General features: G+C 44.1%; 2 protein-coding genes across 2 annotated transcripts in view; both read right to left on the bottom strand.

The window, feature by feature from the left end:
* Positions 1–588: 588 nt before the first annotated feature.
* On the bottom strand, positions 589–17,346 carry LOC111978361 (alpha-actinin-2-like). The gene is made up of 21 exons (XM_024008380.2): positions 17,032–17,346; positions 13,981–14,095; positions 13,775–13,894; positions 13,481–13,567; positions 13,172–13,259; positions 12,759–12,837; positions 8,169–8,250; positions 7,548–7,633; positions 7,006–7,098; positions 6,580–6,810; positions 6,190–6,337; positions 5,673–5,823; positions 5,048–5,156; positions 4,234–4,374; positions 3,920–4,102; positions 3,659–3,793; positions 3,390–3,569; positions 3,055–3,201; positions 2,181–2,246; positions 1,863–2,021; positions 589–1,672 (listed from the first exon to the last, which is right to left on the bottom strand). Exons 1-21 carry the CDS (start codon positions 17,161–17,163, stop codon positions 1,514–1,516), a joined length of 2,691 nt encoding a protein of 896 aa, XP_023864148.1. The 5' UTR covers positions 17,164–17,346; the 3' UTR covers positions 589–1,513.
* A 1,263-nt stretch (positions 17,347–18,609) lies between these two features.
* Positions 18,610–26,671, bottom strand: part of LOC111977933 (prolyl 4-hydroxylase subunit alpha-1-like) — a 14,635-nt gene continuing 6,573 nt past the window's right edge. The window contains exons 2-13 of the mRNA XM_070448699.1: positions 26,022–26,121; positions 25,705–25,842; positions 25,385–25,624; positions 24,785–25,008; positions 24,386–24,562; positions 23,005–23,075; positions 20,328–20,427; positions 20,179–20,232; positions 19,978–20,043; positions 19,786–19,854; positions 19,590–19,686; positions 18,610–19,477 (exon numbers count right to left, since the gene is read on the bottom strand). Of these exons, the coding sequence (XP_070304800.1) occupies positions 19,407–19,477; positions 19,590–19,686; positions 19,786–19,854; positions 19,978–20,043; positions 20,179–20,232; positions 20,328–20,427; positions 23,005–23,075; positions 24,386–24,562; positions 24,785–25,008; positions 25,385–25,624; positions 25,705–25,842; positions 26,022–26,121 (1,407 nt within the window). The 3' untranslated portion in view covers positions 18,610–19,406. The remainder of the gene's footprint in view (positions 19,478–19,589; positions 19,687–19,785; positions 19,855–19,977; positions 20,044–20,178; positions 20,233–20,327; positions 20,428–23,004; positions 23,076–24,385; positions 24,563–24,784; positions 25,009–25,384; positions 25,625–25,704; positions 25,843–26,021; positions 26,122–26,671) is intronic.

The following is a 26,671-nucleotide window of genomic DNA, read 5'->3' as shown; positions in this document are numbered from 1 at the left end:
TAACTCTGAATGGTTAAGGTAAGGGTTAAGGTTTTGGATAGGCTTAAAACAAAATTTGAAAAACAACTTTCTATTGCTGGATTCGAACTTGCTCAAACGTCCAAAAGACATTGGCGTTGGTCAGTGTTTAGTGGGAACTGACTTAACAAATACCCCTCTTTGTCAGGAAGCTTATGCTTATGCATACTATTCCCATATTTAAAGAGGTGGTGTCAGGTAACTAGGCTACGTTATCCCCACTTTGTCCTACATTACCATTTTGGCACAAAACGGCTCAATATACCCTCTCTGTGCTCATAATCACACTCATACAGTAAGTAGCCTTTGACTAATGGAATGCTACCATTGAGAGCCCTTGCCCTGCCAATCTTATCAAATGTAGGATATTCACATCAGATTTTGCAGATAATTTGTATTTATTTATATCCATGTTTGAATTGTGACTGTCATTTTAACTTTCATATAGCCTACTTTAATCAACTTCAATGAAAGGAAATACGGCTTTTACAGTTTAGGCCTAGAGAATAGAAAAACACAATGTTGTATTTAACTAAACTCTTTTATTATGTAAAGAAAAGTAAACATCAGTGATGATCAGGAAGAGGGTTTATTGAATAATATAATCAAATCACTTCAAAGTACAAAGTTTACTGTCAACAGTCTCTCAAATGGTCAAATGTTTTTTTTGTTGCTTTGGATTGAATAGTACATGGATTCTTTTCTCCCTCCCTGTCTTCAAATGGGAAATCCCAACTGCTCAACAGGTGGCAGGCTGAGAGACAGGCTTAACCCTCTTTGAGGTTTGATTCAAAGTATGTAGGAATTTGATAGGATTTAAGGAAATAAGCAATATCATCAAAGAGGCAAAGTTGTTGAACTCCTTATGTTCTCAAATAAGAAAATGTAACAATGATTTCTCTTCGCTTTGGGTGTGAGAAATACACTGTACATTGTGTTTTAACTGTGCAACCTATTATTTTATCAATCAACCATAGCCTATAACTGTTCTTCTTTATATATATATATATATATATATATATATATATCATAAACAACATCCCACTGGAAGCAAGCATCAGTTCAACATCTAGCATTGATGTTTTTGTCTTATTCCCAATTAGAACTCATGCAGTAGTTCCTAATAAGGCACTGAACGAAGATGAGGAGAAAATGCTGACTATTAGCCTGCTATTTGTCTGTTCTAGCTTCATATCCAACTGCTGCTATTACTGTAGTCAATAAACGTTATATTATATCTAACTATTGTAGCTTATATGATCATGTTATTCCTTAAAGCAGATAAGAAAAACTGTTATTCTATCTTCACTTCACCGCAGAACTCATATGAGGGAAACTATTGTGTTACAATAAGTGGCGAGATGTACTATATCTACCTATTGTGACTCTAACATAGGTAACCACCTTGCATTTACAGTGTGTTTGGTTAAAGGGAATTTCCTCCAGACGTATTGGGTGGGGTCAAGAGGTCACTTTTGGGCATCATCTTGCAGGGTTAGAGGTCACTCTCTCCATAGAGGGCAGTGGAGAAGGCGGTGTAGTCTAGCGCCCCTGTGGACCCCCCTGGGCCACTGTAGCGGGGCATCCTCAAGATGCAGTACTCTGCCTGGTCAGGGGGGAGCTCTCTCCTCAGCTCCTCAACCAGGATGTAGGGCTGTGGAGTCGGGAGAAAAACAGAGAGAACACGGGCTCATGTAGGTAAGTCCGCTTTAGCAAATATTAATAATCTGACAGAACAATATGCGTGTTGACCATTGTACTGAATCTGCCCCATCTGTGTGATTGACATGTTCCACTCAATTGTCACACTCCCCGTTCACTTTCTCTCACACACACACACACACCTTATCGGCTGCCAGGATCCTGAAGGATGCCACAACCTGCTCGGCGGTGTCCGTGTCAGCGGTTTCTCTGGTCATAAAATCGATAAATGATTGAAAAGACACCATGCCAGTGGCACTGGGGTCAACCAGCATCATGATACGGGCAAATTCCACTTCACCCTGACAGACAGAGAGAGAGAGAGATATTAGAGCGAGATCAGAGACAAGAGCACTGATATCTTTGTTCGTTATTACACATAGAATATTATCAATACCTCTTGGTATTAGTATGCATTGTTTGCATACTGTAATTCTGCATGAGAACATTGAGACGCCTACCAAATCATAACCCATGGAGATCAGACAGGCCCTAAAGTCATCAGTGTCCATCGCCCCATGTTTCTTCTGTAGTCGGAGGTCAAGGGTCATAGGGTGGAGGTTGGGAGTAGTAGAGGAGGGAGGGAGACCAAGAGAAGATGGATGGTAGAGTAGTGGAGATCCGGTAGGGGAGAAGACCAAAGCTAACATCAGAAACATGTACACATACACACAACCACAGACGAAAGCTGCTACCGCCTATATCGCCATAATGTAGTGTATTATTTAGAGCCCACTATTCAAAAATAAATAGAACTGGGAAAATATGTGAGGTAGCAGCAGATTTGGTCTGTTCTAGAAGGATGGAAGAAGCCTAAGTCGTCAACGAGAGTCAGTCAGGAATCATGAAAGGTTAGAGGTCAGTAGGGGTGAGTACCTGATGTTCATTGCCCACATGACCAAGGCTGATCAGACAGGTCTTGAACTCCTCACAGTTTCCCTGTGTTCTCCTGGGACCAGGTGTTAGAGTTCACTCAGAGGTGTCACACACACACACACACACACGTGTCCACTGTCCATAACATGCAGCATTAAAACAATGTAGAACCAATATAAAAAATAGATTTTTTTATAGATCTATACATTACACTATCATACAGTACAATTGGTTTTGTATTATGTTTTCTAAACAACCAAGGCCACAGAGCAGTGACCATTCTATTACAGCATCAACAACAACATATTACCCCAGTTTCCTTACGCAGCTTCTGAATAAGATAGGCAAGACGGTAAAAAAAAATTGTCAGTGGTATTATGGTACTTAACATGCCATTCAGGTTAAGGGTTATTATAGGAGACAGAACCGGGAGTCCAGGGTGTGGATAGAGTACTATACCCGGTCAAAATGGTTGAAGGAGGAGCGGAACTCGTGCATCTGTTCTTGGCTGATGCCCTTGGCGTCGCGGGTCAGGATCTGGGTCTCGATCTCGTTGATGGTGCGGGCGATGGTGGTGAGGAGGAGCTCCCAGCCCACACGGATGTGCTTTTACCATGACGATTAAACACACCGACAGATATAGACACAGACAGACAGATTAATCAGCTGTCAACAATGTATTCCAACAATGCACTTTGGGATCTCGATGACATCCATCATCATTATCCCCATTACCACTTCTAATCTATATAGACCGCATGTAGAGACCGTCTCTCTGTGGTGCTCTGCAGTACCTCCATGGTGTAGTTGGTATGCTTGTTGTCAAACACCAGGGATTCCTGGATGTGCTGGTGGTCTCCCTCCAGCTTGTCGATGTTGGGCTTGTAGGTAACGATGATGTGCTCAAACTGCTTCAGCTGGGTCATCTGGTCCTCCAGGGTACCGCCCACCTCCAGGGAGCAGCGCCCAATCTCCTGTCAGAACCACACAAGTGAGCAAATCAGGGTTTTGTTCCGGATCCAAGGGTACCCTTAGACACTAAAATGATGGTTGACTCTCTGACCTCCATCCTTGTCTGTATCCAGGGTCCTATGAGGTTAGCCTGGGTAGCAAACTGCCGTCTCAGGCTCTCGCTAGTATGCTGCCGGGCTAGCTCCTCCTGGAGGGAGCCTTCTCTCTGGGGAACGAGCTTCTTCACCTGGTCAGCAACATGGCAACAACACATACATCAATCTGACAGAAATTGGCTGTGTATGTGCATGCGTGAATGCATATGTGTGCATGCATGTCTCGTGTTTATGTATGTGAATTTTCGAGGTTGTACCTTGTCCCACTTGGCGAGGAGCTCCTCTGTGGTGATTGTGCTGTAGAGGTTGAGGAGGTTGGCCTTGATGCCGTAGCTCTGGGAGATCTTCTGCACCTCGTTGTGGATCCCCAGGATGGCCTGTCTCTCTCTGTCTGCCTCTGGGAGGGTGGCCTTGAACTGCTCATGGGCGGAGATCAGGCTCTGCAGGGGAGAAGGAGAGGAGAGGTTGCAGTGTACCTAGCAAGTACTTTGGGCMCTGAACCAAAATTACATAGCTGCAACATTTGTAACAACGGTAGGATGATTAAATCATAACAGCGAGTATTACGTACCTGGACCTCATCGATCGTGTGTACAATAAACATATCCTGCAGATCCTCCATAGCCCCTTCCATCCAGTTGTTGAAAGGTGCTGATCTCTTGGCAAACTCCAGGAACAACTGATCAATGGTTTCCAGCAGCTTCTCTGTCCTCTGGAAAACAGGAGCAAGAAAAAACTTTGCCATTCATCTCATTGACAATTCATTCATATTGCTTCACCTGTTTGGGATGCTAATCCCAGGATGCATCACATTGACATGACCCAATTGACCCCTGAGTTTGGCAAGATGGATTAGACTACTCCCTTTGGGCAGGGGCAGGTGTCAGACAGCAGCCCATGTCAGTCACCCTAATCCCAGGCCTGGATAAGGGTCTTGACACATTTGCAGGTCATGAGCGTCCAGTATGGATCAGAGGGGCTCAGAGGAAGGGGACTGTGGGCATCCTGCCAGCCAGATACTGTACAGGCAGCCATATCTACATGAATGTGCCTTTAGTTCATCCCCTTATCTCGGCCAGCAGACTTAGTGGGCAACCAATAATACGCTGTGTCTTCATTCCCAAGACCCAATCCTAAACTATCTCAATAGAATATACATGAGATGTAGCTTTATTATGGATTAAGCGGTCCTGTGAACACTCCACCCCAACCCAAGGTTACGTCATTCACTGCTTTACCTCCTCAGTTCTCAACTGGATTCATGGAACTGGTTCTCTTTTCACACGACCAAGATGTACTGTGCCGGCTTGCTTTTCACTGGGTTTAGCCCAGTTTAGCTGAGAACATAGCATGTCATGTCCCAAACCTCAACCCCCTCCACTCACCTCCAAAGCCTCTCTCCTCTTCTGGGTCAATGTACCAAGTTGATCCCACAGATCACAGATGCTCTGACACCTCTGRTTGACAGCAGCCACACCATGATAGTCCAGCTCACTGCACAACACCACAGGAAACATACAGGTCAATCTAGGGCTGGGAAGTTTACTGTGTTTTACTAGCGTAATACTGGCATTGATGCAAGTACCAGTTTGGATTTTTACTGTACCTTCTCTATCACTATTTTAATTTATAGAATTAGAGGCACACAAAGACAAAACAAATGTGGTACAGTGTGGAAATTAGTTCAGGAAATGTATAAATGTACAAAATTGATGAAAATGATCAGAATGGAGAAATCCATTAACATAACTTAGAATGTATTTGTTGCCACACCTAATCACAGGTAAAGTGCATCATACCATATGTATGTATTTTGAAAGTTCTATATCTTAAAAACGTGATTGCTGACATGCAAAACATTTGGGGACTATATCAACAATGGACTGGTTTTTGGGTGGAATTTTCCTTTAAGTAGAATGCAGATTGTATTCCTTGTCAAAGCCATGATTTTAGGAATAGGATTTGGTAGGGATAATGGTTAGGAGTGAGGGTTAGAGGAAAAGTCCGCACTTGAGCTCCTGTGCGATGGCAGCGATCTGCTCCACCCTGTCCTGGTGAGCAGCCAGGTCACTCTCAAATGCCTCGTGTTTCCTTAGCATCGCCCGAACCTCCGTCAGGGTGGCTGTCTCGTAGTCCTTCTGAGATAAAATCAGCTCTTTACCTTGGTCACAGAGAGAGAGCGAGATAGAGAGATTATTGTTTATTGCACTTTTGTATATTATCTACTTCACTTGCTTTGGCAATGTTAACATATGTTTCCCATGCCAATAAAGCCCCTTGAATTGAATTGAGACAGAGACAGAGACAGAGACAGAGACAGAGACAGAGAGAGAGACAGAGAAAGCGAGAGCAACGGTCATGAATCTCCCGTTAGTCAAAACAAATGCTGAAGATTTACTCTGACATTTTCCCATTGAAAAATCTCAAAGGATTTGGAGCTAATCACTTACATTCAAAGGTCAAACTCTAGACATACCAGAGACATAAGTAAACACTGCACAGACAGACAATAATAGCCCAGACTGACCACTAGCCCAGGTCTCATGGGTGGTGGCTTTCTGGCAAAACTTTTCAGCCAGGTGGTCCAGTCTCTCCAGCCTGCGGATCTCGGTCAGAAGCCACTCCTCATAACCTTTCTCAGCCCCCTCCAGCCCCTGCCATGCACTGGCTATGTCCTACAGCCACATGGAGACACAAAGACACGGGTCAAAAGCAGCAAACCATCACGCTCAGTTGATATGCTATTAAAACAGCTTTTTAACTTTATCAACATTCTGGTAAGAGTGCYTTGGTCTTTACCTTGGTCTTTTGGATTACCTATATCCATAGCTATCTATAGCTACTGTACTTTGACTGGTGGCTTGTGTTTCATCAGTTKTATATGATTCATCATTGAATGTTGGGTGTTAACACTTACAGAYACCATCTTTCCCTCAGAGGGCATAAAGGCGGGCCGGTTGCTGATGCGCAGCTTGGTCTGCAAGGTGTTGAAGCTGATCTCCAGCTGGCACTTCTCCTGCACCTTGGGGGGCTTGTGCATGCGGCGGTAGTCCCTGAAATCCTCCAGCTTCCTCTGCATCTCAACCATGGTCTTCTCTGCGGCCCTGTTCTCTAGCCATGGGGTGGTCCGGCGGATCCACTCCAGTAGCTACGGAATACAGAAGGTAATGATGGAGTGRAGCTATGGGGTTTGTGTGCTGTGTGTTGTTATTCCTCTCAATTCAATTAAGTTGAATTGRACTTTGAATTTGATTTGAATACTTGGAAATGTCCAAGTGGGGTAGAAGTATGTCCCTAAGAGAGTTCACCAATATGAAAGCATATATCTAAAAGTATGCTTTACCTCGCTGGCCAGCCTTTCGTATTCCTCCATAAGTTTCTCATTATCCTGGTTCACACCCAGCACTTTACAGATCCTGTTGGCTGCTGTCTCAGCCTACCAAGGGGAGGGAGGAAAGAGGAAAGAGAAATGAGGTCAGGGAGGAAAGAGAGGTGAGGTGAGGGTGTTGTCGCATATCTAATGCAATTCCTCATACAATTACCCCCCACCCMACCAACATGCACACCATTTAAGTCATACATTTAAAGCAATCTGTGTGTGTCGTTTCAAAAACATGCATGTCAATGTCAAACTCACAATTKACCAAATTAGTCTGATGTCAAACAACTTTCAGGCTAGCGAAGAGGACAGACCAGGATATGTGTTTTTGGTAGTGACGGGGAAATAAGACTATAGAAAATTTGAATGATTGGATTATCATGTGCTTATTTTAAGTGGAATGATTGACACATGGTAATCACCATCAAATGATTTGGGGATATTGTACACAAAACATATTGCATTCACAAACTCSATTCAAATTGTTCATGGTGCAAGCTGTATACCTGCTCAGCTCCAGCAAAAGCATGATAGAAGCAGGACACATAGGTCATGATAGCYCTCTCATCAGGCTTAGGAGTGTTGATGATGTCTACAGTGTGGACACAGGGACAGAAGAGGGTGACAGACAACAAGTAGAGAAGGAGGAAGACACTGAAGGTGGAGACAGGAAACACAAGAGCACAGACAGAGGAAAAGGACCACAGATAGAGACTCCACACCTGAACGTCTTAGCCCAGGGCTATCCTGGAAGGAAATTGGGTTGGTCTATGGCCAAGGGGTCTAAACAAGGACCTAAAACTTGACCAATGTGCCCTCACCTTCTGTACCATTGCAAATGTGTGATACAAACTGCACATATAGGTCATAACAGTCCTGTTGTCTGGCCTTGCTGCACTTATCAAATCTGTSGGATACCAGGCACTTAGGACTTTATCATTACAATGTTCATACAAGTACAGACAATCCTCCTGGCAATCTCCTCCAGACAATCCTGCAACAAAGCCCATAGTCTGACTCCCACCATTACAGTACCAAATAAGATGGTTTATGTTTTCATATTGAGCAAAACAAGATGCCTATAGCTAATGCCGAATTCAAAACGTTGTTTCCTTAGAAGACATTACCTTCTGCGTCCAGCATCTTGGGAATATCCAGGTGCTTCTCTGCTATTTCAAAGGCCAGGTTCAGGTTCCCCATAGGATCATCCTAGAAAATAATCAGTATTATAGAAACATACGTTCCAACTATATTGTTACATAGCAGTTAGCATATAGCTGTCTTTCAACATCACCTTAACACTATTACACCTTTTAAAACTAAGATAGTCATGTTTTCATTTACTTTTAACATGAAAAAACGTGCACATGTACAGTATTTGAAATCAGATTACAAACTGTCCTGCACCCAGTGATGTATTAACCAAACAGGTGACAGACAGTCAGTAAGTGTCTCCWCACTAATGCGGTAGGGTGAGTCAGTTTGTTTAGTGGGAGGAGAGGGCTCATGCTGCTGCTATTGTCCTAAGTCTGTTCCACTGATGCTGGCTGAGGGGGGAAAGCCTGTTACAGGACAGTGGCAGCTGCAGAGATCCAGGGCGGGCAGATACCCATGGGCCTGTTCCCCACATGGAGCCATTTCAGCAAGCTAACACTCATTGCTTACTGAGCCCACTCACCTGGAGCCAGACATGACAGCTGACAGGGCCTGTCTGGGTCCAATGCAAGCATGGGAGTGTTTGGGGGGCAGCAGAGGTGTGGTGTGTGTGTGTGTTGTGTGTTGTGTGTGTAGTGGTGTGTGTGTGTGTGTGTGTGTGTGTGTGTGTGTGTGTGTGTGTGTGTGTGTGTCCACGTGCATATGTACGAGAGAGAGGGGGAACACCTCTACTAAAACTGTCTCTTTTCGGTATTAAACAACATTCTGAATGGTTTGGGTTGCCCAGATCTATCCATTTTTATGTGTATTCCCAAACAACAATGGATAGATTGATTGCCCTATAAAGGGCTGCCTCATTTAGAGGTATCTGCCCACCACAGCTGAGGTAAACCCTGGGCTCTATTGGGATGTGGCTCATATTTCTTCATCTATTCACAGTCAGGGCTAAGTCAGTTCAGCCTCCTGGGAAAACCATAATGGACTATGTTACTTTTTTTTTTAGATTAACAAGGATGGAGATGTACTGTGAATGTAATTCGGTATTATAAAGGCCACAGGTTACACGGTGGAAGGACACAAATCTGAATATTCAAATCTGTATAGTCTACTCTTTAAAGTTACAATCATCACATATTCTCCAAAAAATACGTACAGTTAGGGTACATTTCTGTTTCCGAGGACACAAACCTATTTTATGTACCCCCAATGGTCCACTAATGATTATTGATGGTACTGATCTGTACCTTTGCTTAGCAGAGAAGTTACACATTTAAAATGTATTGAAGAAAGGTAGATATTTGTACCCACCATTAGATACAATAATGAATCCACCTGTGCCATCGTATTGACAGGATTAATGTATTGTAATGGCGGGGCCTCGTTAAATAGGAGGCGTGGTTTAGTGAGGGTGTGGCTTTCAGTAAGTTMTTTTTGGCCACCCGTGAGTGGAAGTTTTGTACCAGTTTAAGTGGTCTATGGTTATTCTAATTCAACTTTGAGCAGATCTGCTGCCAGTTCTATAAAAGCTTGCATTAGAGCAATTAAAGCACACTAATAAATTAAATAAATAAATACRTGTAATTACCCAGTGTGTACTAGGCTTGGGCGGTATACTGTATATACCAYAAACCAGGGTATTTGGAAATAGCCRAGGTGAGGAGGGGGATTGTTTAAGATACTCTTTGAAGAGGTAGGGTTTCAGGTGCTTTTGGAAGATGGGCAGGGACTCTGCTGTTCTAGCTTCAAGGGGAAGCTGGTTCCACCATTGGGGTGCCAGGACAGAGAAGAGCTTGGACTGGGCTTAGCGGGAGCTACTCTCCTGTAGCGGTGGGAGGGCCAAGAGACCAGAGTGGCAGAACGGAGTGCTCGGGTTTGGGTGTAGGGTTTGAGCATAGTCTGAAGGTAGGGAGGGGGCAGTTCCTCTTGCTGCTCCGTAGGTAAGCACCATGGTCTTGTAGTGGATGCGAGCTTCGACTGGAAGCCAGTGGAGTGTACGGAGGAGAAGGGTGACGTGAGAACTTAGGAAGGTTGAAAACCAGGCGGGCTGCAGCATTCTGGATWRGTTGCAGGGGTTTGATAGCACAAACCGGCAGCCCAGCCAACAGTGAGTTGCAGTACTCCAGGCGGGAGATGACAAGTGCCTGGATTAGGACCTGCRCTACTTCCTGTGTGAGGTAGGGTCGTACTCTCATGATGTTTTAGAGTATGATCCTGCAGGATGTTTATCCTAGTTGTTTATCCCCCCCTGGACAAACGTTGAATATTGAAGTAAGACCGTGAGATCTTGTTAGTTTTTGTGTGTGTGTGTGTGTGTGTGTTTATGCATATGTAGAAGTGTGTGTGAGTGAATGTGTGAGCGAGTGCATGTGTGCTAAGAGTTATTGCAAGGAGACTGTTGGTGTGGAGGTGGACGGTCCCGGTTCAGGAGTTCAGCAGTCTGATTGCTTGTGGGTAAAAGCTGTCTCAGCCTGGTCTGAGACCCGATGCTCTGATACCATTTGCCAGACGGTAAAGGAGAGAACCGTCCGTGGCTGGGATGTGTGGGGTCCWTGAWGATGTTACGAGCCTTCCTCAGGTACCACTTGGACTAAATGTACTGTATGGGTGGGAGCCTGSCCCCAGTGATGGACTAGACCATCTTCACCACCCGCTGAAGGGCTTTGCAGTCAAAAGCGGAGCAGTTTCCRTACCAGGCCGTGAGGCAGCCAGTCAGGATGCTCTCAATGGTGCAATGGCAGAAATTGGAGAGTGTCCGGAGGGACATGACACATTTCTTCAAACAACTGAGGAAGTAGAGGCACTGTTGCACCTTCTTCACCAGAGTGGTGGTGTTGAGGGACCATGTCAGGTTCTCAGTGATGTGAGGAACTTCACCTGTAACATTATTTTACATTATGAAGATTACCATAGTTTCTCAGAACAGTCGAGCCAGTCACGTGTTTGTTTGTAAATAACACAAAGGGAGAACGTGGGAGAGGGTGAGTCCAGCTGTGTATTTGGTTTGACTTGCTAGTTAGCTAAGTGGCTGAATTAACAAAGAGACAGGACATCATAGAGTGCTTTGGATTAGTTATCTGTACAGCTGCGACTGCTATCTTGATTTCCTTGCGTTTTTTTATCCTCTCCGTTCTCGGTCCCTTAGTCTGCTCCTCCACCCTCTTCTCCAAGCAGAGCAGGCAGGCCCATTGCCCTAGCGACGCCAGACTCCACACAGACACAGCATGCACACATGCTGCTCCAGAGTCAGTGCTCTGCAGTTCTTCCTTTAAAAAAGCATGCGCCAAAACTTTGTTTATCTACACAAAGTCTCTCATTTACATTCGCTTGTAAATGTCCAAACTCACCAAAAAGGACATTTGGTAGCTACTACCTATATATGTATAACTTTATGAGTTGGATTGCCTGTCTTTGCAAATTGTTTTTATTTTGTTTGTGCTCGTTAGCAGATTTAGCTAGCAGCCTCTATGGAAAWTCGCTAGTACTTGTGCTAATTTGTTAGCATTCTGGTAATAGTTTTTATTGATTTATTTTTGTTCGTTTTTAGCGACCCCTTGTGTACTAAGGCTGTAATACCATAAATCCTGGAAAGAGATAAGGACGGTATGACGATATGAAAATCTGGATACCGCCCAACCCTACAGTGTACCATACAAACGCTAAGTCTATAAGAGCTTACTACTACACACACAATTCTACACACAACAAAGTCTACTTTTATGAGATTTCAAACACTGCTGTACCTACACATATGATACCTTCAGATTTTGATAGTTGATTAGATCTGGCCTGTGTTTGTGTCTGGCCTGTGTTTGTGTATCAGGGCACAGAAGGCTAAACCTTCCTTCCAGCTTTATACAATAGGGAGTCATTCAGAAGAGCATGTCAGTAAGACAGTGGATGCAGAAATCAGTAAGGAATAGATTGGGTGAGTTAAATTAGGGGTTCATTTCATTTTTTGGGCAAAGGGATCCGTGGAATAAGTTAAGATAATAAGATATTGGTATCCACAGTACCACACCAATTATCAATTTTTTAACTCAATACTATCACCCCCAAAAACATTTTTTTTTAACATAAATGTACTTTAATTTAATCTTTAAAAATGTACAGTTTTCTCTCTGCCTCATGGCAAAATGTGTAGAATTGAAGGATATTAGCTTGAAAACTGCAACATTTTCTCTCTAGTGCCAAGAGGCAGGCCTTTTAAATTTTATTTCCCGGGCCTGAGAATTGGATTGTCCAGCCATGTACTGTAGAAGTCCTTGTAGGCCATTTTTAACACACTCGAGTTGTGTTCTGATCATGAGGGAGTCCCTGATGAATTTGCAAACACAAAAGGTGTCCCTGGCTCCAAAAAGTTTGAGAACCCCTGAGTTAAACATAATGAAACACTCTCTTATTTCTGCTTCTCAAAAGTCAACCCACCCACATCATAACTTTCTATTAATCCACACTGTGGGAAAAGGCTGGAGTTAATATTATGGACATAGGGAACCCTTCTCTGTTAGTATGTGGGAGGCACCAGACACCATCATGGTTAGTGRTTGGGACACACGAGAGACCTTGTTGAGCTTAGCATAGTCGATAAGGTCAGGTCTGTGTCTGTGAATCAGGGCGCAGAAGGCCAGTCCGTCCTTCCAGCTTCACCAGCAGGCAGCARAGAGAACCAGGTCAGAGGTCAGATTGGCATGATAACTGAGTAAAGCAGAGGTCACCAACACTGGTCCTAGAGAGATATAGTGTGTGCAGGCTTTGCATCTCTTATTACTTATTACTAACACATTAGTATAGAAAATAATAAAATAGAAAAATACCTATTAGGCATCTTCAAGGAGTCTTAAAATTCAAAATAACAAAATTATCCTTGGTATGAACTTCTTAAAACAATTCCATATAGCTAAGTTGAACACCATCAACTGGGGTAGACAGGGCTTGGACTCTAAAGGGTTAGGAAAAGACTCAAGAGTGTTCTCACCTAATGTGGAAGTTCTGGACATTGACATTTCTGTAGGGGGCAGTCTTTCTCTGGCACCACAAGAGAAGGCCTTCCTTTGCAGATGTTTCTGAAAGGAGAGAGAAATATTTGTTCAACAGCAATATTCCCCAGTGAGATCTCTATTTCATTAAACCAGGAAGGCAATACAGATCATCTGTCCAAGAAGGTAGCTGCAGTAAAAAAAACACTGGGAATCCATATGCAGGACATAACTTACTATACAATAATTACAAAGGCAGGTTTTTTTCCACTCAAGTACGCTATTTTGTTAGAATTGTCCTATATTACCTTCTACAGAGATGTCCTGGATTGCAAAGCGGAGGATGATGGTCCATATCATTCCCAGAGTCATCTTAACGTTACCATCCACAATTTCTGAAGAGAAAAAATCCAACTACCATCAGATCCATCACATAATTGTAAAAGTTMATGTAAAATGGACTGTAAWGTTTTAMAACATTGTGGAACACTCTACCTTTGATGAATAAGACCTGCTTCAGTGAATTAGATAATTGATTATTCAAATGAATCAAAAGATACTGAGCTGCCAACAGGTAAAGTACAGGCCAAATAAAATATCACCTTCAGCTCCAATAGAGACGAGTTTCACTCCCTTGCTGGTGATGAAGTCTAGGGCTTTGTTGACATTGGCAATCTTGTGAAAACGCATCTTCCCTCTGTCAGGCTTAGGTAACCTCTCACCTGAGGGAAGGAGCAAACAGCATTMATTTCTCTGTGAGTACCAATCAATGTATTCAACTATCAACTATTTAGTCAACAAACAGTACCTGAAATAATTTCCAAGAGAAGCATGAGTTTGAGGCCATTCCTGAAGTCGTCCTCAATGTTCTCAATCTGTGTTTCTGCTTTCCTCAGGTGGGAATTACACCAAGCTGTGAAGGTCTACAAATAAAATGATATTTTGGTGAGTAAAATACAAATAGTAGAATGTAAATTTCACATAACTTAGGATCTTATTCGTCATATTCTACCTTATTCGTCAAAGGTAGAATGTTCCACAATGTTTAAAAACTTTACAGTCCATTTTACATAACATTTTCCAATTTACCCTTCCCAGTTGAAAGTGTTTGCCATCTATACTCTATGAAGGTAGCTACTGTAAGTGTAAAGCTTGGTTGTAACATACTATAAGACAACAGCTTAGCATGACTTAGCCAGAGGCCATCAATTGTGATGACTGTGGTCCCTATGGCAAGTGCCACATATTGAGATGAATCCTATCTGTCGAGGGTCAGCAAACCCCTAGGTTTCAAATTACACCTTCCCTCCAACCAACCTACTGCCTATAAAGGATAAAATAATGTGTTCTCCGATAACGCTCATGCTTTCWACTGTATCCTGATGCATGACTTAACCTCTTTCAGCTAGGGGGCAGAATTTTTATGTTTGGAAAAATTACGGTTTTAAATTTGGTTTTAAATATACTTAAGTATCAAAAGTAAAAGTATAAATCATTTCGAATTCCTTATATTAAGCAAACCAGATGGCACCATTTTCTTGTTGTTTTTTTTATTTATGAATTGCCAAGGTCACACTCAGACATAAATTACAGACGAAGCATTTGTGTTTCGTGAGTCCGCCAGATCAGATGCAGTAGGGATGACCAGGGATGTTCTCTTGATAAATGTGTGAATGGGACCATTTTCCTGTCAAAATGTAACRAGTACTTTTGGGTAGTACAGAAAATGTATGGAGTAAAAAGTACATTATTTCATTTCAGAATGTAGTGAAGTAAAAGTTGGCAAAATATAAATAGTAGAGTAAAGTATACATCCCCCAARAACTACTTAAGTAGTACTTAAAAGTATTTTTTACTTAAGTACTTTACACCACTGCTGATGATATAAGGTGTCAAATGTAGCCTGCCCTGGTGGCCCTAGTGATAAGAGACAGGAAGAAAACATTTTAACTGAATATCAAAATGAGAGGAAAATGTCACATGCATACAGTGCATTCTTCTCTCACGTGTTTCTCTTTGAAAAGAAAAAAGCCACACTTTTACTAAAATGATAACAAGTGCCTGATGATCAAAAAGGATAAGTGGAACTATAGCCTTATTGCTTTCGCTATCTATCCAGTCCTTCCAGATACTGTATGTGAATACCGAAAGGGCAAAGGCTAAAACGGGTGGGGGCTATGGGCCTTAATTTAAATACTCAAATGTGTAAATTCTTGCCGTGTCACAAACTGAGAGTGATCTGCAGTTTATTGAATGGAATAYATTGAACATCCCTTCTCAAAATGCCTTACTKGATCAGCCTCAATTAGACTCCTTACATCACTCAGGAATGTGATCTGTCAATCTGCTTCCAGCTTTCATCTACACAGTGTTGACTGTACTGTGCATAAACACAGAGAATGTTTGTATGCTTCAATGACATGTTGTATTTTCAAGCCATTCCAGTCCACACAGCATGACTGGGGGAGTGATCCTTTGGCCCTTAAGAACCTTAAGTTCTTATAGTACATAGCCTGGTCCCCCAGAGGGCTGTGGGTTAACGCCACCCGCCTGGAGAGGCTGCCCTGTGGAATGCCTGTCTAAATTAGGAATATTAGAGGCTTTGGAACAAAGGACGCAGCATGACAAAGCAGACCAAAGTGTACGTGACATTGAACTGCTGCCCCCTCGTTAAACATGGCTAGTCTTCCAGACCTAACCCCCGCCAACCTCATTCCTCCCTCCAACAGCCCTAACGTTCAGAGCTAAATATATTCATGAACCATGTCCAATAGGGACCAACCCTGTCATTGAAGGAGGTGTTCAAACACATGAACTGGTTGAAGGCTGTTTATTCATTATTTTCACTCTTGGTTCCAAGAATCATGCCTAATTTGCCTCCGTTCACCAAACCCAGCTGAATCAGGTGGCACACCTAGCCTGTGCTAGAACATGGTAGCCTAATTGGCAAGTTAGTGTACAAAGGTAAGGACAGTTCAGTGTGCCAGCAGGTCTCATTCAAGGGCAGCCCTGTCTTCCCTGGTGGCTCTTACTGGGTAATAGGATTAAAGTGGAGGGAAAGCTAGTAAAGAGCCTTAATTAAGATGACAAAGAAGTTACTGAGAACTGCAAACAAATCCCATGTGGTCAACACTGCTATCCAAGTATACCATGCAGAAGGCACCCAGTAGGCCTATAGGTCTTAATTAGCATGTACCTAAAATACCCACAAAATACATATTTGCTTTGCCTTGTTAAATGAAGATAGTTGAGACACAGTTCAGTGTGAGCATTTCTGAAGGAAGACATACTGTAACCTCCTTCTGTATTAGACCAGTTGACAGATAGGCTACTGAGTTGGGAGCCTATATTCAGATGCTTGGTACAGTATTTTGTGGTTTCTATAAACAAAACAATTCCACACCAAGGACACTTGATTAACCCACTATAATGCCTTTTGGTCTCGAGGTTAAAATTAGATATAGCATCCATTCTAATCCCAAGCACGCCATCGTGTGTTAAGAAGCATCTGTTGACAGTTCACATTCCTCGCGTATCAGTGGAATGGCAGCAGTTTCAAGAGCCGCTCATTGAGCTATTGTTAGCTGGTACCCATCGCATCTGTCCGTCAATATTCCCGTCAACTGGAGCCAAGACAGAGCCCTGGCTCCGTCTGAAYCCAATACCAGGAACCAGAGACGCTTTGAAGTCTGAGCTCAACGTGAATAACTTAATATTTAATTATCAAACAATTTGGAAATGCAAACAATTTTTTATTTGATGTCATGTAAACTCCCAACCCGGTGCGTAAAGTAATGCAGTGCATAAAGTTAATTTGTTGAATTGGTTATGTGCATGTCGTCATCTTCTCTCGATTTACCTTTCTTTGCTGTTTTTCCCAGGCAGGGTCCAGCAACATGTCCCTGTCCCACTCATCATCCTGTATCATGTAGTCCTCCTCATCTCCGAATCCGTTATCATAATGCACCGTCGTCTCTATTTGGGTAATCATCGCGTCCTAAGTATTTGTATTTCCCCAAATTCACTGCGTTTTTTTCTTCCAATATCCTTATGTGTTTTGACTCTGATAATTGAATTATTGACCTGGGATGGGTAACTTCCACTCTCCCTCTCTAGCTCACTCCCTCACGCTTGCCCGTGTTCTGTCTGTCCGCAGTTGCCACAGCCAGACAAGCGCTGACATCAATTAGTACTGACAGGTCACGTGACAGGCGCGTTGTGTATCAGGGCGCTATACACAGGGGAGAAAACTGCTCTACTGTTCACAGACCCACGGGCGCCACACACACACACACACACACACACACACACACACACACACACACACAGATAAGTATTTGTTTCATTAATATAATATCAGTATGATTGTAAGATGGATAGTTATATTGTTGTAATGATAAATTGAGTTTCAAATGCTATCATCTGTGATAATACATTCTGGAACAATAAGTGCTTTCACATCTGAGTACACACAGAAGTGCTCTAGGACACCACAGGATAACTGAAGTGATTAGGATGAGAAGACATTGCTCTTGGAATTTGATTCCCAGGTTTGGACACTGTCACTTCCAACATTGGAGACCTAAGGAATATGATTCTGCAAGCAGGTCCTAGCAGTGACACGCACGCACACACGCACGCACGCACGCACACGCACGCACGCACGCACGCACGCACACACACACTAATGTATTTCTGATTAAACCAAACACACTAATTCACAAACGCACAGCAAAGCCTCCTCCCTAACTGTTCCATAAAAACGTCCCCTCTTCCAATCAAGCGGGGCAGTTTTTTTTTTCACCCCTTTTTTTCTCCCCAATTTCGTGGTATCCAATTGATAGTAGTTACAGTCTTGTCTCATCGCTACAACTCCTGTACGKAGTCGGGAGATGCGAAGGTCGAGAGCCATGCGTCCTCCGAAACACAACCCAACCAAGCCGCACTGCTTCTTGACACAATGCCCATCCAACCCGGAAGCCAGCCACACCAATGTGTCGGAACAAACACCGTACACCTTGCGACCGTGTCAGCGTGCACTGCGCCCGGGCCGCCACAGGAGTCGCTAGTGCGCGATGAGACAAGGATATCCCTGCCGGCCAAACCCTCCCTAACCCGGACGAAGCTGGGACAATTATGCGCCGCCCCGTGGGCCTCCCGGTCGCAGCCGGCTGCGACAGACCTGGACTCAAACCCAGAATCTCTAGTGGCACAGCTAGCACTGCGATGCAGTGCCTTAGACCACTGTGCCACTCGGGAGGCCCTAAACACACCCTTTCTTTGCATGAGAGAGTACATAGCATCTCTCAAATCCAGAGATGCTTTTATAAATCATCAAAGCCTACTTCTTTTGGATATTTGAGTGAAAATGGCCTACAAAATACCCAGGTCAACAAATGAGAATAAAAAATAAAAACATCACTCAGGTGGGCAGCAATATACTTGATTTCTGTAGAAAACATACATTTCACACTTCCAAAAAGAATCCTGCACATTTGAAAGGACATACAAACACAACATGGGGGAATTTTGTCAGATATAAATATAATCTTTCTTCCTTGAGGCCCCCAGATAGTATTGCATAAAGAAAAACAGTAAACAAATTACACCCCAAGCTATAAACAGATGAACATCAGATAAGATTGTCTGTGCAGTACGTGGGAGTGTTGGAGTGTATGTCTGTGTGTGTGGTGTCTTTGTGAAAGAGTTATGTTAGTATAAACTGGAGTGACTTGAAAGAAGACGTTGAGTGAACATTGACCTGAATTGACAAAAAAGTCCATGGCTTACTATGGACTCATTCATGTAGAGAGGAGCAGAGACTAAATATGAATTACACTAGAACAGAGCTAGACTTGCCGTCATCTCCAGAACCTGCACTCTGAAATAACCATTTGAGCTGTGTACACACAGAGTCCATAAAGAGTGCAAACAGGATGACACACAACGTGTTCATTTGAGACATATCCAACAGTCTTGAGATCACCATGTCAGTCAGAACACCACTAATACTGTCYAAACTGAAAGCCCCAAAACATCCTGGGCTCAGAGGGGAACAGAKTGGGGGTAAGGAGCGAATGAAGGAGGGAGGGAGGAAGAGGAGGAGGAGGAGGGATGCCCATGGCCCCCTTTTCATAGACTGAAGTGTTTGCAGAAGTGTTCTCAGGTCCCGGGGTTCAAGAGGAACAGTGGGAAAGAGGAGGAGGGGTGTGGAAGGAAAGCCTTCACCCTTCATCATGCAGTCTCATTCAGGCCACAGGGTCGTCTGAACTCCTGCCCTCGTTCATGGATCCATTTGTTTGATACTGAGGGTGACAAGGAGGATAGAGAAAGATGTTAGCTGYCATAGCCTGGTCTGGTAAAACTTCTACAGTACTTACAGAGATTCATTTAGGTGGTTTCAATACACAAACTCACCCCACTTGTTGCCCACCAGTACTGGGCAGGCTGCGTGTCTAGTACTGTAATCTCCCTCTCCACTGAGAAACAGGTTGTACCAGAACACTGCAGTCCCCTGTAATACATCAGACACAGCAGAGAGGTTACAGGGAATGATGTAACTACGCTCATACACATTGGCCGCAAATACACACACTCATAAGCATTTAGTCACCTTTTTCGGCCATACTACAGCACCCACATCTGGGAAAACTGTAGCACCTCCTGCTGCCACATCACTCATCTAGAATCGAGAAAACAAGAACTAGTCATCCACTATTATCTTATTGGAATCTTCCCTAATGTATTTATTTTARGGGGGTGGGGGTAAAGAAGGAAGCAGTCCCATGCATATAGGGATACGCACATAGAAGAGCCAGGTTGCTACGCGGTTTCCAGTTCCCAGCTCTTTAAAGGCATCAGGCTCATCTTTCTGTAGAGAGAGAGAGACTAAGTTATCATGACATGATCAATATGAGCAAAAATGGCACATACTATGTGTAATCCAAAAACGTCTTACAACAATAATGTGTCCAGTTATAAATCAGGGCTGCAGGSCAATACTAACCCGTCCAAAGTCAAAGTGTGGCTCATACTGCCCTCCCACACCGTAGTTTGCAACCTGAAAAGCAAAAAAAAATTGAATTGTGAGATCATTAATATTGGAAATGTAACCGTCAACAATCCCCAACAATGACACAAACAAACACACATTACCTGCAACTCTTCTGCAGTGTCCATCTCCAGTCCTGTGAGGTCCTCAATCCGCTGGTTGATCTGGTCAATCAATGGGTGTTCATATGCTGTCAGCCATGCACTGGGACAGGGGAAGGACACAGGGGTTAATGGAGAACAGGTCAAATACAGGGTATATAAATTGTCACAGGGGGGCAGTAGAGTCACTATAGGACAGTAGTTATTACTGATGAACAGTATAGAAGAGAGAGAAACTAGACAAACCATGCTGCAAGCTACTGCTGAAGATGAAATATATAAACTACAGTAGGTTAATGCGTTACTTGCATTCGATAGATGAGCGGTGGGAGGAGCGTTGAGAGAGGACGAGGAAGGACTTGAGAAAGCGGCCCGACAGTCTCCAATCAGCTCAGCATACAGTGGTGGGAGTGTCTGAAKTTTAGGAGTAACTAAATAAAGTCATGTGTTTCTTTATCTACTTTTCAAGAACGTATGCCTTCTATAGGTCAAAGCTTTCAGTCATAATATGGGCCATCCTTTCATTAAAAGACTCAATCATGGACACTCTTACTGACAGTTGTGGCTGCTTCGTGTGATGTATTGTTGTCTCTACCTTCTTGCCTTTGTGCTGTTGTCTGTACCCAATAATGTGTGTACCATGTTTTGTGCTGCTACCATGTTGTGCTGCTGCCATGTTGTGTAGCTACCATGTTGTTGTCATGTTGTGTTGCTACCATGTGTTGCTGCCTTGCTATGTTGTTGTTTTAGATCTCTCTTTATGTAGTGTTGTGTTGTCTCTCTTGTCGTGATGTGTGTCTTGTCCTATATTTTTATAGTATTTTTTATTTTGAATCCTAGCCCCCGTCCCCACATCAGGCCTTTCGCCTTCTGGTAGGCCGTCATTGTAAATACGAATTTGTTCTTAACTGACTTGCCTAGTTAAATAAAGGTTAAAGAAAAAAATAAAAAAATAAATGTGGCTTGGGAGAATTCTGCAGGTCACATAGGCTTGGTTGATGACTTAAGGGGCACCAGAGGAGAGTCTTTTTTTTTATTATTCTTTTTTTTAACACTACCAGCCTTTCACCATCCACCCAGGCCCAGTAGTCTAAACTGCCCACTCCAATAGGGAGAGAGCCATTCTGACTGGGTGTCATGGCAATGACTTCTTTCATGTATCATATGAAGACATCACAATTTCTTAGATCTCTTATTTTATGGTCGACAACATTATTTTCGTTTTTCTGGGTCATGCACCACAAGCCTCAGTGTGCAAATAAAAATGGTAAAACCATAGAAAATAGCATTCTCTGGTGGATTCTCTGCTTAATAGATTTGCCATACACTGCGTGAAGTGAGAGTTGTAGCAGTTATGGTCGCAATGTTTTCAAGGCCAGGGGCTGGAGTTTTGGTTTACGGCATCGGGATGAGGTCCAGGCAAAATGCAGGGGTTCAGACATCTGTTCTCCACACACCATACATTTTATTAGATACATTATTGAATCTCTCAGCCAATAAAATGACTCCTCTTCCCCAGTGCAATACACTGTCTGTATTACTTAATACTGAAAATCAAAACTAAGATGAGTGTTAGTCTATGTGATGTCTCAGTAAAGTGATTTATTAGAAGTTGCTGTTGGGGGAGTGAAGACAGTAAAACAAGTAATTGGACATGATACAGTGCTGGTTAGGTCAAAAAGGCTCTCTTCCTACAAATTCTCTCCCCTGCTATGACTGCTCTCCCACTGTGACCTTGTTGTCAATTCAAATGAGGTTCACGCTCAGTTCACCACACACACAGTTGCACATACTTCCACACGAACACACAGAAGCAGACACACACACACACACATACACTTGCACACACTCTAGCAAACACACACACAAATAAGCACTCATTTGCAGTAATAGGCAGGGACAGAAAAAAGAAAGTGATGTGGGGTGGTGGAATGTTTGGTTCTATTATTAAAAAGAGGAACGTTTTTTAAGTAACTTTGACTTAAGACTGGTGTAACAGTATAGCTTCCGTCCCTCTCCTCGCCCCAACCTGGGCTCGAACCAGGGACCCTATGCACACATCAACCACAGTCACTCACGAAGCATCGTTACCCATCGCGCCACAAAAGCCGCGGCCTCTGCAGAGCAAGGGGAACAACTACTTTTAGGTCTCAGAGCAAGTGACGTCACCGATTGAAACACTATTAGCGCGCACCACCGCTAACTAGCTAGCCATTTCACATCGGCCACACTGGCATGTTCGCGTACAATCAGTAGTCTGACCATAGATTTGGGTTGTGTGGGTGTATTAGATCTCCACAAGGGGGCACTCACTGTTCAACAGGATCGAGAGAGAGAGAGAGAGAGAGAGAGGAGAGAGAGAGAGAGCGTGTGCATGCGTGTGAGATGATATGGAACTTGAGGTGTTATTGGCCCTGTCTGCACAGAAACACTGTGGCCTCAGATGGAGAAGAGAAAAGATGCCAGAATGAGCTCATTCACCTGATTGTAAGAGAGCAGCGCACTGTAGATTCAMTGCAGAAAAAGGTGGTGAGGWGGCCCTATTGACTCAAAGACCTGCCAAAACATGGATAGGACATCCTGGGGATGCAGGGCAGGTCAGGGTGGTATGAGATGGATAGAGAAGAGGGGATGGGGGGTCTCTGGAGCCCCTAATGTATTATGCCCTTTGACCGCTTACCTCTTGGAGACTCTGTACAGGGCCRTGGTGAGTTTCCCAGTTAGAGGGTCATGTACTGTGGCGCGCCTTAGCTAGTTCCCCGGGCACAAGAAAAAACAAGGAAGGAAACAATAGACAGAGCGAGAGAGAGGTGTAACATACACAACACAACAATATAGGAAGTAGAGGGAAACGGGAAGTGAAARAAACAGAAAGAGGAGAAAGATAAGCAGATCTGGTCAATGTTATTCCGACATTATGCCAGGGGTTGTTTCAGGGCCAGTCCTTTCACCCAAGGTTAGTATCACTTAATGGTTTATGCTGTAGATTAGGAGAATACTAAACTAGTGATTACATTAGTGATAAAAGGAACAGGGGATTTGTGAAAGGACTGCTCCTGACACACCCTTAGTTGGCCAAAAGCAACTATGTTAATATAAACAACTACATCTTTACACCCATACGTTTTATCCTCCCCCCCCCTCCACTGGGTTAAAATCCTAGAGCAGCTGTAACTCCTGAGCAGAAGCACATTTTCACCACTTTCAGGCCCTACACTCTTCTCTCCTTTTTCATTAGTTTATACTCTGAACCTCTAGAACGCCCTTGGAATCTTCTAGAATCTGACTTATGGTTAGACTAACAAAATTTGTCAGAGAGAGAGAGAGTGGAGGAGGGTCTAGTCAAAGTAAGATTCTGTATTTCTGCAGAGGAGTCTTCAAGCCTAGGACGGAGGGAGGAATGCGGACAAGACTCAGAGGCATAGGCCAGTGGCAGGCGTAAGAGGAGGGGATTGAGGTGGGGTGAGAATGGGGAGAGGGGTTGTGTGCCCCCCTCCTGCTCCACCCCTCCCCTCGACCCCATCCTCTCCTGCTGCCTGCACCTGGCTGTGCTTTACCTCTTGCTGATCCTGTAGGGGGCAGTCTCGAGCACACCAGTGATGGGGTTGGAGATGGTGGCCCGGYGGAGCTGTAAGCCAGGGAGAGGGGGTTTACAGGATATCCTGACACCACCTTCATCGCCCAACTCCACGCCCCAGCCTCTGCTCTGGGTGGGCTTAAAGGGCTCAACCGACCTACACTTTCATGGCTCTTTGATATAAGTCAATTCTCATTGACTCGATCAATGCATACTGTGTCAAGAGTGTTTATGTTTAGCATTAACATTGCCCATTCGTTCTGCCAACCAATGGCCTCGAAGTTGCAGATACACAGCTGCAGCTGGTCAGACAGTTACTAGTATGAGTATCTTGATTACCCCAGAGCAAAGACACAGAWATTACACTTCTGTAGGACCATGAACCCCTTCCATCACACACTTCTGTGTGGCCATGACACCCTTCTGMACCCTTATTAACTCAATGTAACAYACACACACATACCCRACARAGAGTGGAACTTACCCTGGGCTTGGCCAGCTCTTTGACCTTCTCGATCTCGCTGTGAGAGATGATGTCATGGTAACGGACGATGTAGGGCCGGTCCCACTCGTCCTCCTGCTTCACCGGGCTCAACAGGTACTTGGGGTGACTGTGGTTGTCATAGTAAYGGCAGAAAAGCCGGCTCTGTCTGCGGGGGGTCTACAAGGCAGAGATGGGGGAGGGTGGAGGTAAGAGGACAGATAGATTGACACATAGAGATAAAGACACAAGAAGAGACGGAGCTAGAAACTGGACGTTACTCTTTGATGACTACAACTTGTGTTCAACTAACACACATATGCACAACCACATTAACACACACTCTAAACCCATTTATATGAGCTCAACCTTTCACTGTGTGTGTGAGTAACTCCTCCTCACCAGCTTGATGCCCTCCCCTCGACACAGCATCTCATACATCTTCCTCTCTGGGACAGGCTCCCTGAAGCGCATCTTCTTCTTGGAGGCATCACTCGTCTGTCTCTTCGTTCGCCCCTTGCCCTCATTCTGGGTCTTCTGGGCCTCCTCGGCCTGGGCCTTCCTCTGCTTTCTCAGTTGAAACTCAAAGTACTTCAGGTTGCCGTTGGCACGCTGGTGTTCCGGGTCTGGAGTGAGGAGAGAGAGAGAGGGGACAGTGAGATGAAATACTGATGCTCATACAGTAACAAGACAAGGAAAACTTAATCTCATTACTCAGCGCTACTGACTATCTGGATGACTAACTTCAGATCCTACTGCCACCTGGGACATTTTATGAGTAATCCTCTATCCCAGTTTATGCTGGGCATACAGGACAGTATCTGTTGTTCAATGATTCACCTGGAGGGCATCATATTCCCTCAGCAYTTGTTAACAGTTCAGGTCCTTCAGTGTGCTCTCATTTTCACTCCTTTAACTTTCTTTGTGTGTCCTAAGTTTGACGCCACCCTCAGTGTGCCTAGTTTAACTCCTTTAATTCTGAGCCATGTTAGGGTAACTCACCCAGTATGAGCAGCCTCTTGGTGAGCTCCAGGGCCCTGCCTAGCTCCCCTTGCTGGTAGATGGCATAGCTGAGGTAGTCCAGCACGGTAACCTTGTCCACGGTGGACTCCTCTCCTTCGTCCAGTTGCTTCAGGGCCTGCTCCATCCACAGCTCAGTGTGGTAGTAGTCCACCTCGGTGTAGGCAATCTTCCCCAGCTCAAAGCAGTCCTCCACCGTCATAGGGCTCTTGTGSRTCACTCCTGTGGATGAGTCAGTGGTTACAAACTTACAAATTATAAAAGRCCTCACGTTCTCTCTCTAGCACTCCCTAACCCCTTACCTKGCAGGTCTCCTGTAGAGATGATGTTGGTATCCAGCCTGTAAGTGTCCTGCAGTCTGAGAAGGGCCTTGGCTGCGCCTGTCTGGTCCTCGTCTGTAGGGAAGTGTTTCCTCTGGAGGGTCAGGTTAGAGATGAAGCCTGATAGAAAGATAGAGATCCTCATTGATGAGGATGCTCACTGTGAGTATACAAAAGACAAACAAACATTCCAGCAAATCTCTAAGATTAACACTTATCTGTCGTTGCTGCTTTGTGACTACTTACAACATCCTTTTCATCCCTTCTAATGTGACCCTCATTGTGTAATAATGTCTAACCGTCTGTGGTGTCCTTCAGCACCAGGCTCTCCAGGTCTCCCCATTCTGTGTTCAGCCTCTTCATCAGTTTGAAGGCGTTGACCGGGTTTCCCAGGAAGCCCTCGGGTGAAATGTCAAGCACATACTGTGATTGTTATCTACCCGGAAGTTGAATTATATAGTACACAATGTATCCTTATCTCTATGTGTATATTTGTTAGATAAACTTAAAACAAAGTTTGATAATGTGTGTGTGTATTTCCTCCCTTAGGTCACATGACAGATCTGTTGTACACAGAGAAAGACTTGGTCACTTCACTGAAAGGATTATATCACGGCAGAGGAGAACAAGCTGAAGCAGGTCAAACTGTGAGTGTCCAGAAACACATGCGCACGCACGCTCGCTCGCTACACACACACACACACACACACACACACACACACACACACACACACACACACACACACACACACCACACACACACCCACACCCAACACACACACACACACACACACACACACACACACACACACACACACACACACACACACACACACACACACACACCACACACACACAAACAAGAGTTGCTGAATGCAATCTCTTCTCCCAACCCTCTCCTAGGTGGGCAGAGAAGCTGGATGTGTTGTCAGCCACAGCCGTGCAGGAT

Source organism: Salvelinus sp. IW2-2015, linkage group LG18, assembly GCF_002910315.2.
Source record: "Salvelinus sp. IW2-2015 linkage group LG18, ASM291031v2, whole genome shotgun sequence".
NCBI lineage: Eukaryota > Metazoa > Chordata > Actinopteri > Salmoniformes > Salmonidae > Salvelinus > Salvelinus sp. IW2-2015.
This window is presented reverse-complemented; position numbering and strand designations above follow the sequence as displayed.